This window comes from Arachis hypogaea, chromosome 1 (assembly GCF_003086295.3).
Source record: "Arachis hypogaea cultivar Tifrunner chromosome 1, arahy.Tifrunner.gnm2.J5K5, whole genome shotgun sequence".
NCBI lineage: Eukaryota > Viridiplantae > Streptophyta > Magnoliopsida > Fabales > Fabaceae > Arachis > Arachis hypogaea.
Window position 1 is genome coordinate 40,222,250 of NC_092036.1, and position 11,775 is coordinate 40,234,024.

Genomic DNA, 11,775 nt, shown 5'->3' on the forward strand with positions numbered 1-11,775 from the left:
TTCAATATGTAAAATTGATCTATTAATAATTACTAATATAAAAAAAAAACTTTCGCTAATTATTTGAGTTAAATTTATCAGGAAGACAATATATTCAATCTATTTAAAATATTTTAAGATTGGGATGTGGGTGTTTGAAATATTAAGAATTAAATTGAGATTTGAGCTAAATATTGGAGAACAAAGTAGTAGTTTACTAAAAAGGAGAAAAGGAAACTAAGAGAAAAACAAGAATTAAGTTTAGAAGGAATGATTATTAGTAAATATAATAATTTCTCAATGGAGTAAAGAACACTAATTCAACAGCGCAGCTTTGGAGCTATTGCACCATGACTAAGAAACATACAGTGAATAATTGAAGGGACAATATAACAAGCAGTTAATCATCCATGCACACACGTAAATATCACACAATAGTGATCAATGGGATCTTGAATGCAGAAGTAAATTAAAGGCAGAACTATATGAAACACTAAGCATCATGTTTTTGTGCTTAGTTACATTGGAAGCCACGTGGAGCTTGCCTTGAGCAGACATTGAGGAGCAAGCTAAGGGAGATGGGGAGATTGAGGTTGATGCCGAGAATGTTTGCCCTAAGCGCGGTGCAGAGACACACGGCGGCTTCGAGATCGACGAGACCATTGAGAAGAGTACAGCAAGGGGTCACCGGCGGCTGACCCAGAGTCACATTCAATAAACCGTTGAGTACGTTTGCACAGACGCCGAGTTTGAGTGCGTCACGTGGGCATGACGCACTGCCTGATGGGGTGGATCCACCAGAAGGAGTAGTTCCACCTGAGGGAGTGGAACCACCGCCTGATGGAGTGGATCCACCAGAAGGTGTCGAGCCACCAGAACCACCGGAACCGCGTGAAGGGCCTTGCCCTGAACTGCCCTTATGATGCTTCGGCTTCGGGTTAGGACCAGGGCAAGTTCCGCAGGCGGAGACAAGTGAAAAGAAGAGGATATTGACGATGAGGAAAAGAGCAATGGAAGAAGAAGTTTTGGAAACCATCTTAAACTCTTGAAGCTAGTAGCTAAGTCTTTGTTATGATCACTAGTTTTACTACTAGGGTTTAGGAGTGTTTTTGACGAAGATGAGAGTTGTCTGAAGGGAGTAGTGGCTTATATAGCGGTCGTGTGGTGCTTGATTTGAGGGGCCAAAGGTGGGTTGATGAGTTGTTTCTTGCAACTTGTAACTATTGAGTGAACGTACAATGATTGTTATTTTTAAAAAAACTAAACGTGGTAGGGAAATTTAAGAATTAAGCTAACGAAAAATGACCATGTGTGAACATGATCAGAGAGCTTTAGTAGTTGGCAGAGTAATCAGGTAATTAGGTTTTGGATTTTTGTGACTTGTGAGTATGTGGGGGCTACATGAATTTGCGGGTTTATAACTCGATCGCAAAGTTTTGCACTATGAAGAAACTTGATTCCACAATAACATTTGAAACATTTAGAAGTAAATATCTCGCTTACATTATGGAGAGTGCCGGTGGATTGAAAGAAAAAGATTTTGTGATCTTTTTATTTTCATTTTTTTTTTTTTTACTTTTCAAAATTTGCGAGATAATTCTTTTGCTTTAAGAACTTTTCCATTGGGTGGCACTTATGATTGACCCGTTACACATGCGAAAGTTTGAATTTGAATATATGCCCGTGATTCGAATTCGATTTTAGGGTATCTAATTTATCAATTAAACATTTGAAAGAAGACTTTTATGTGCTATAAGGGGAACAAAATGGGAAATATATAATTAAGTGAAGATATGGTTGTGTAGAACGATTTATAAATTTAAGGGAGAGTGTTAGGTAACAATGATCATTTTGGACAATATGAATAATTATTAATCAAATAAAAATACACTACATTCTAATTTAATATTACTAATTAAATTTAAAATTAATTTATCTTTTTAACCCTATTAGTTCACATTATTCACATATTGTTAAAAAATGTTGGTGATTATCTGTACTTTTCCATCTTATATATATATATATATTTTCGCGGTATTTTTCGTTCCGACAACCTAAAAACTAATTTGTCGTGGAGCATAACTCTATTTAAGGGTTTTTGCTGGTTAATGGATTGCTGCGTAAATAAGATGAAATTGGAAACCCAACACCTAATTAAACGGATTAGTGAATTAACTACTAGACTAATCCAAATTAATTGTATTATATATATTCTAGTTGAGTCATTTCTTACATCTCCATTCTTAAGTGTGAGAGGATCAATTACAAGTTTCATATTAATTGAAGAAACCGGTTCGATAAAGGTTTAAAAGGGTGATAACAAATACTTATGTTCTGCTAATTCATTTGTGTACGTTTGTTAGTAGAAACTATCTCAGACGATATAATAAGTTATAGTTTACTTAGTTTGTTTTTGTTCCTTGGTTTAATACTAAGGACTATTTGAGCAGATGAAATATTATTGAACAAAGTGCTAATATATGTGTGTTTTGTAAAAATGATGTTGAATCTATTCGACATTTATTTGTTACTTGTAAATTTATTTGATAAGTATGATGTGCTTAATTTTTTTTATTTTGGTCTTACACTAGATCTTTTTTTTAAATAATAAAGTAATATTTTGAGAGCTGAATATATAGTAGTTTTAATGGGAAAGGAAGTGCATAAGTGACTATTGACTTTTTTTTACTGTTGTTTAAAATATTTGGTTGGAAAGAATAAAGATATCTTTCTGAATATATATAACAACAGAGGTTGCAAAAATTATTAACAGGTCATTCAATAGCTTAAAAGAGTGATGTGCTGTTTGATTCCGCTACTAGTTATTAACGACAATATTTGAAATAACGTAAAAATAGTAGACATATATACTCCACTGTGTTGTGTTGAAATTTTTTTATTCAAAAAATAGTGCAAGTCTACTTTCATTCATTGAATTAGCTTCTAAAGTTGAACTAATTCTGCTCAGCGAAGAAGAAAGAAATAAGAAAACGGAAATTATGAAAGTGGTCCATTTTTTTTCTTTTTCGAACGGTACTGGTCCATTTAATTTGAAAAAGTTCTTAATACTAGATCTAGAAATTATAGATGGACATGAGCTTAATCAGGCCCAACTAGTTTGATCGCGGTCCCCTAAAACTGAATTTGACTTATGATTTAACCCGGTAATAAATTAGCTGTAATTTTAAGCCACTAAACTAGCTCACTAAATAATTACATGTACTAATTTTGTATAGACGATGTACACTGAACAATAGTGGGAGTATTTATAGGCCGAGTAAAATCAAATTTAATTTGATCTAGCTTTAGATCTAAATTATAATTTGAATTTATTGTAAACTCAAACTTGATCTAAATTTGATAAAATTTTCATACTTTGAGCCTTTATTTTTTGGATGGTTTGCACTAAATTTAAACTCGAATTTAAATTGAAAAAAACAAAAATTGAAAAAAAAATACTATTTTTCTTTTTCAGCACCAAAATAAATACACTTATAGATTTAAATATTGATGGAGAACAAGTGTTTGAAGAAATTACTCAATGAATTAAAATAGAAGGTAAAAGATATTGAAATATTTTTGAATTTTTTATAATTGAAATAAAAAAAAGAAGAAACAATTCACATTGGTAATAACAATTATTGTGGAAGCTTAATAATAATCCATGGAAGTCACATGGAAGCAAGTGGCACCTGGAGAACAAAAGGAAAGAAGAATTAGAAGAATAAGAAGGAGAGATAAAGACCTAGAAAGGAGAAGAAGAAATGCTTACACTCTCTCCCTTTTATAAGATGTAATTCTTTAGTTTTGTAGGTATTTTTTTTGTTCCTTTTGCTCTTTTTTGTTGTCATAGTTTCAGAGGAATTAGTCACATGTTCAGGAGCATTAGTCACGTGTTCATTTTCTTTAACAGCATTATTTTCATTCTTATTAACATAATCTTTCAATTGTACCCGTATTTGACCCATTTGCACATAAATATCATGTACAACATATATTTAAATAATAGATCTAAACAATATCATTATACAAAAAATGATTGAACATTTTATTACCCCAACAGATCTGATAAAAAAACAAACTTCAAGAATAAAGACATAGTAAATGCAGCAACAACACAAAAGCATAATAGAGGTAGTGACAAGGTAAAACAAAAAAGCGATGTGACTAAGCTTCGCAGAGACAATTAGTGGTGACGAAACTGACTTTCGCAGGGGCTGGTGGTGGTGGCTAGACTTAGTCGCGAAAGGACAGAGAGGTTTGTACTTCACACGCAGAGCAGCACGAGAAATCTTCAAGTAGTGTAGTGCAGAGAAGAAGAAGGCGAGCAGAGCAGCACTAGTACGAAGAAGAAGAATGAATGAGGCTAGTGATAGTGGGTGTTTGGATGAGGGCTGAGCAGGAAGAAGAAAGGGATTGAGACTGAGAGTGGGTTGAAAGCGAGAGGCATACCCTAGTGACTTTGAAAACTTGGTGTGCAATACGCCAAGGCCAAGGCGTATCACACGCCATGGTTGGAACTCCCATTGCTGAAGAAAAAGTGGGCGTGCCATATGCAGATGCAAGGCGTGGCACGCTGGGTTAGAACTCCAGAAGGCCAATTTGATGTACCATTGGGCATGCCACACGCCTAATCTTGGGTGTGCCATCCGCCTCTAAAGGCTTAAGTTCACATGTTGAAAGAAGCTCTCCTCAAGCCCATAATGAACCACCAAGTCAAGGATTGAATCGTCAAGTCATGGACCTGAATGACTAAAGGAATCGAAGATTAATTGCGAAAGATTTGATTAGTTTTTGTTTTAATTAAATTTGTATTTAATGCTTAGATTTTGTTTTTAGGTTTTAGTATATAAGGAGAAAAGTCACATAGGTGCTCTCTTCTTCAGCAGTTTACAATTCATAATTTTTTAGGTTTTCTTTTGAAGCATGAGTCACTAATCTCTTTAGTTAAGATTAGGAGCTCTGTTGATTCCCATGGACTAATGTTATAGCTTTTCTATCTTGATTAATGCATTGATGCTTTCTTAAGAAAAAATTTTCACTTTCATCCAAAGAATTTGAATGTGTTGGAAAATAATTCTTCTCTGACTTGAATTCTTTTAATATCTTGAAAAAGTTAATTAATTGAATTAAGATTGAAAACTTCTTCTCACAATTCTCAAGTTTAAAAACTAGACCCGATAAGTGGCATCGAATCAACTAGAAATAATTCTTGTGAATTGTGTGGCTCTTAAATCAATGAAAGCGCTTCACCTCTTTTCTTAAATAATTGACTAAGGGATTAACGTTTAATTAGGTTAAAGAGAAATTGAATTACCAAGGAATTGGGATTTGATTACTAATGATTTGCCATAGATACATCTTTGCATGCATGATCAAGGTGGAATGTGAAAAGTATTTTTTCAGAAGTCTCAACATCTCTAAAACCTTAACTCTCTTAATCATATTCCTCTCTCAACCAATTTTAGTTTGCTCCTGTTTAATTTTCTGTTTTCATGCTATTTGCTATTGAAACCCTAAGGTTGTGCTTGTCTGACTAGAATAATCAATTGATTATTACCTGCTTAATCTGTTAATCCTCATGAGAATAATAACCCACTCTCGTGGTATTACTTGGTACGACTCGGTACACTTGACAATCGTTTGTTGTTTTGAAAATTCGCATCAAAACCACAAAGAACAAAAGCTAGAGAACTCCTATAACATCAAAATCATCAGAAATCCTCAATACCTAAGCTCAAAATGTGAATCCAAATTTGAATGAGAAACTAGAGTTGGAATTTCGAGTTACTTACCAAACCAATCAAATAGAATTGAAGAGGAGGAGACAGACTTTGCGTGGCCGCAAACAGTGTGATGATCAGAGCTCCGGAGCAAAAGTTATGATGGATTGAATGTGTATGGTGAATAGTGCTAGAGCATAGTTTCTCTCTTCCCTCTCTTCTCTTTTTCGTGTGTCTCTCTCAAAAATGAAGGGAGAGTGGCTGAAATTTCATTAAGTGTGGGGTTGTATACTTGGGCTTGGACCCAAGTGTGGCCCAACTCAAGTTTTTAGCTGATGAGTCCATATTTGATGACAATGTTTTGCTTGAATTGGACGGATTCCATCACATAAACTCACACTTATTCACTAAAATAGCATATTTTTATGTTTTATCCCTAAATTACACTTGAATGTGAAAACATGCATTTTTGTGCTTAAAATAATCAATTTAATTCCACTTTTATTTCATTCAATGCCATGATATGTGTTTGAGTGAAATCAGGTCAATTAGGCAAGAATGGTTTGGTAGAAGTGGAAGAAAGCATGCAAAGGGGGAGAACACATGAAGAAAACAAAGGAGAAGCACATACTCAAGTGTGTGTATGCACAACCTTCTGTACGTATGCACATATGAAGAATTCAACAAGTGTGTGTACACACAAGTTTGAGCACGTGACCTCATTAATGAAGCATGTGGCTTGCAATTTTGGAGGCTTCTTGGCCCAAATTTGGGCTTTCTAAAGCTGAATTTTAAGCCTATATCAAGGGGTGGACATCACATATGAAGGGGAGAACACATTTTGACACACATTACACATAATTAGAAGAAGGAGTAGTATAGAGTAGTTCTCTTTCAATTCTCTCTTAGGGTTTTGATTAGGGTTCATAGTAGAATTTTATAATTTCAGTTTTGATCTTGAGACGAGAATCTCGGTACCAATTTTATAGAAATCGGACCAAGAATGGACCGAACGGGTCAAATCGCGCCAACCGGACCCAAAGTGGGCCCTTGGCCTAACATAACTAAACCTAAAAACACTCATTTCAGCACTCTCTCCTTACAATACACTCAAACACGATGAAATGGAGTGAGGGAGGGGAAGAACACTCTCTCAAACTTCTATCTCTCACTTGATTTTCAAACCACCATAACTTTTGATCTAGAGCTCCGATTGTCGCACTGTTTGCAGCCACGCGTTCGCTGCGAAGAGCTCTACAAAACCCATACAACCAATCTTGAGGTAAGCCATGTTTTTCTCTTCAAATTTCCAGCCTTATTTTCGAGTTTCAAGAGCAAAAATGTTGAGATTTTGGGTTCTTTGAAATTATAGGATCCAACTCTCTTAAAAGAGAAGATTAATCTTGTCTCCTTGGACCTTGGGTGTGGTAAAATTCTCAACCCTAGTGTAATTTATTGTTCTATGATTTTTGGGTATTGAGATGTTGTGTATGGGTATGATGATTGTGGCTTAGGTTGTGTATATATGAATATTGGGGCTTGATTGAGACCTTGGAAAATTTGAAAAGGGATTTTTGGTGGTAAAAATCTGTTCTTGGAGGTGTTGAGACCTAGAGGGCTTGTGGACAAGTGGTTTGGAAGTGCTCTGGTTGAGCTTGAAAAATCAGCTAAGGTATGGTCTCGGTTTCTCGTATCTAATATGTAATGTGGTAGGAAATACTTAGGCTAGAGGCCCTAAGATAGGCATTGAATTGTTGATGTTTTTGAGTGATTGAGATATATGATGTGGTCATATATGTGATGATGATTATTGATGCCTTGATGGTATGATGTATGAGAATTATGCATGTTGTGATATATGCTTGATGAGTAATTGAGGTTGAATTGTGGGTGACACCATGTTGATGGTGAGTATGATATTGAGTATGTGTAATGATGGTTAATTGAAAATGGTATTATTGAAAATTGGGATAAGAAAGTATGTATGACATGTTTATGTGTTTGTCTCTTAGCCATTTGATTGAGAAGTGTTAAAATGGTGGGATGATGTTTTGTGGATTGTGGTAAAGTGTTGATGTGTGAGTTGACGAGGCTTGATGTTGATTTTGGTACATTTTGATTGATTTCAAAAAGGGTTGAAATTGGCATGTTTTGGTTGATTTTGAAAAGAGTTGAAAATGGCACCTTGTGGTTTTGTATGAAAACAAGGTTTTTGGGCATATTTTGACGGGACATAACTTGGACTACGGATCCCCGTTTTGTACCAAACTTATTTAGAAAGGAAATTGGATCCGGGATGTCCATGCTGTTGGAAGAACGGGTGGAAAACGATTTAAAATGAGAAAGTTATGTCCGTCGGAAGACTGGGGGTTGAATCTGTGAATTCTGCAGCTTTTAACTTAGAAAATTTTTAGCAGAATGACCCCCCGTGCGTAGGCGAACTTGGCGCGAACGTGTCGTTCTTCAGGAAGGCACTATCCACATGTGCGCGTGGTGTGCGCAAGCGCGTCGACCAAATGCCCAGCCATTTTCCCGAGAGTTGTGCCAGAGTTGTGCCAGTTTTGTGCCTAGGGCACAAATGTACCCGCGCGTACGCGTGGCTGACGCGTACGCGTCGTTTGGCTGTTTTTCAATCCACGCGTCCGCGTGAATGACGCATACGTGTCGATGAACTGTAAGGCCATCCACGCATGTGATGATTGGATTTTTGACGGTTTAGAATTCACAAATGAATTCTCGTTGCAAGTATAGTTTCTAAACCAACAAAGAATCCTTTCATACAAAAATTTGTTTGTCACTAAAACAAACCCCTAAAATCTATAAACCGAAGTATTCAAACTTCGGGTCGTTCTCTCTAGGAATTGTAATAAAGTGTCTTGTTATTGGTTATGGAGTATGTGTGGGGTTTTTGGGATTTTAGGCAAGAAATATAAATGGCAAAGAAAATAAACTAACAACGAACAAAACTCTTGGCAAGATATGAGAACTAGAAATCCTATTCTAGTTATCCTCCTCATTCATGACCACAAATTGTTTATTTCTCCCACTTAGTTAACCTCTAACCATGGAGGAAAGTCAAGTGGATGAATCAATTTGATTCCTCAAGTCCTAATCAAATCCTAAAGGAAAGACTAGCTTTAGAGGCATTCAAATCAATTAGCAACTTCTAATTATCAATCAACAAAGGAATTAGATAACTCAAGAGTCACTAATTACTCTACCTAGGCCAAGAGGAGCAAAATATATACTAAAGCCAAAAGAGGCATTTTATCAAACACATAAAAGGCAATAAAGGTAAACATTATTAATTGCAAGAATTAAAGGAATCTATGACTACAAAAGCAAGAGATCAACAATAGAAAATCAAAGAAACACATTTATTATGAATTACCTTGAATTGAATTGAAAGAAAATGGAAGGAACAAGAGTAGATCTATAACAAAATATAGAAGCAACATAAAGGAAATTACAACAAAAGAATAGAAGAAGAATGAATGTAACAATAAGGAATTGAGAAGAAGAAATAGAAGAAAGCATGAATGAAAACCTAGATCTAAGAACTAAACCTAATCCTAATCCTAATCCTAGAGAGAAGTGAGAGCTTCTCTCTCTAAAACTAATTCTAAACTAATCCTAATGAGTGTGAATGAATCAATCTCCTTTTACTCTTCAATCCTTGGCTTTAAATAGCATCTTTGGCGCCAAAGTTGGTTGGGATTGGGCCCCACAATCCCTCAGAATTCGTTGGGTGCGAATTCATTAAAAAATCATATATCAGCACCAACGCGTACGCGCACAGCACGCGTACGCGTCCATGGGCCATTTCGCAGGGTGCGCGTAAGCGCCAGGTGCGCGCGCGCGTCCATAGGCGAGTTCAACTCTTTGGCTTTTCATGATCTTCTCCACTTTGCATGCTTTCCTCTTCACTCCTTTGATCCATTCCTAGCCTTTTCAATCTGAAATCACTAACAAACACATCAAGACATCTAGTGGAATCAAAGGGAGATTAAAATAATCAAGTTAAAGGCCTAAAAAGTATGTTTTCACATCTAAGCACAATAGGAGACAATCACAAAACTATGCTAATTCATTGAATAAATGTGGGTAAAAGGTCATAAAATCCCTTAAATTCAATACAAGGTAAACCCTACAAATGGGGTTTATCAACCTCCCCACACTTAAACCAAGCATGTCCTCATGCTTAAACCAAGAATGAAGTAAGGGTATGGCATTTATTCAATGGAAACTAGACTATGTGCAACATATCTAAATGCAACTATCTAAATGAATACAATTGCTTGGTCAAAATAAATCAATTTCCAAGAAGCATATATGCACAAGGGCTAAGGACTAGCAAGTCTAATCCACAATTGGGTTGAGTTATTAAATATTTTTACAAACTTGCATGAAAAGTGATGATTATAGGTGGAAACATGTAATTGAGCATCAAACCTTCACCAGATATGTTTGCACTCTATTCGCTCAAGTGTTTAGGGTTGATTCACTCAATTCTCTCATAATCATGCTTTCCAAGATTTGTTTTTCTTCTAACAATCAACAAATATTTCATGCATGCATACATATATCATGAGGTCTTTTCATAGGCTGTAATGGGGCTAGAGTCAAGGTAGGATGCATATTTGGTCAAGTGAGCTTGAAATTTGAATCTTTGATAAGCTTAAACTTTCCACCTAACCTATGACATCCTATACAATTAAGCTCTAACCTAACTACCCATTTTTCTCACTTTTTCACATACTCATGCATTTCCTTTTCATTTCACAACACATATGCATTGATTTTATTGGGCTTCACTTTGTTTTGGAGCATTTTGTCCCCTTTTTATTTCTTTCTTTTTCTTTGTTTCTTTTTTTTCTATTTTTGTCTTTTCTTTTCCATACTTACTTACTTTTTTCTTTTATTTTTCTCAATTTTTTCTTTCTTTCAAGACTATCAATGCATATGGTTTTACATTTAATTAACACATGAGTATGTACCAAATTCCCAATATTTTTAATAATAATACAAAACTTCTCTTTTATTCACCCAATGTTCCAAGATTCCCACACTTGAATGATACTCACACACACTAGCCTAAGCTAATCAAAGATCCAAATTAAGGACATTTATTTTTTTCACTTTAGGGCTTGTAATGTGCTAAATTAAAGAACAAAGTGGGTTAATCGTAGGCTCAAATTGACTAACAATGGATGATAAGAGGTAAGGCTATTTGGGTAAGTGAGCTAATGAATTGATGGTCTCAATCATATAAATGCATGAATATACAAAATAATGGACATAAAGAATCAAACAAATCAAATATTACAATCATAGAAAGAGAATAATGCACACAAGAAGGAAAATAAGTGGTTATAAGATGTAACCACACCATTAGGCTCAAATCTCACTTGCTTGTGTTCTTAGCTCAAAAACAGGATCCAAAATATATATAATTCAAGCAAGTTCTATGAAAAGTTTTCACTCAAATCAATTGGTGCCCTATAGATAGAATTCTTGAAAAAAAATATGACCCCGTCGTTTTCTCTCTCTCTCTCTCTTTTTCTGAAGAGAGAATTTTTCTAATTTATTAGAAAAAAATATGCAAGTCTTTTTCGTAACCTAAAAGATGGACGGAGGGTTATAAAGATAATTCCAAAATATTTTCTTTATTGAAGAATAAAGCTATTACTTAATAAATTTTTGATTTTTAAGGGATAAGATCAATTCAGAAGGACCTTCTCATTATTTTGACTAAACTTATTGTGTATACATATGCAAAATTTAAGAAAATGCAACAAATATCCTAAAAACCTAAAATGAAATGCAAAAGTGTTGGGATTAGAAACTTGTCACCCAAAATCGCTGATCGGTTGGACGACCTCCCCACACTTAAAAGTTTGCACCGTCCTCGGTGCATTCAAAGATGAGCAAGGGGGACTGCGACGCTCCGGATTGCTACCTTCAGCTGGTAGGTCAACCAGTTGCTGTATGTTCTTCTTCCGCTTTCATTTTTTGCTTGTGGTGCATCATGCAAGAAAAACAAAAATATAACACCATAAGATGAGAAGACAAA

General features: G+C 35.2%; 1 protein-coding gene across 1 annotated transcript; it reads right to left on the reverse strand.

Annotated features, from left to right (window-relative positions):
- Nucleotides 1-234: 234 nt before the first annotated feature.
- Nucleotides 235-1,196, reverse strand: LOC112802943 (14 kDa proline-rich protein DC2.15). Its single transcript, XM_025846381.1, has one exon. The coding sequence runs from the start codon at nt 1,013-1,015 to the stop codon at nt 494-496; it is 522 nt and encodes a 173-aa protein (XP_025702166.1). The 5' UTR covers nt 1,016-1,196; the 3' UTR covers nt 235-493.
- Between the last annotated feature and the right edge of the window lie 10,579 nt (nt 1,197-11,775).

Coding starts and splice junctions, on each gene's coding strand:
- LOC112802943 (XM_025846381.1), bottom strand. CDS start 1,015: ATGGTTTCCAAAACTTCTTCTTCCATTGCTCTTTTCCTCATCGTCAAT.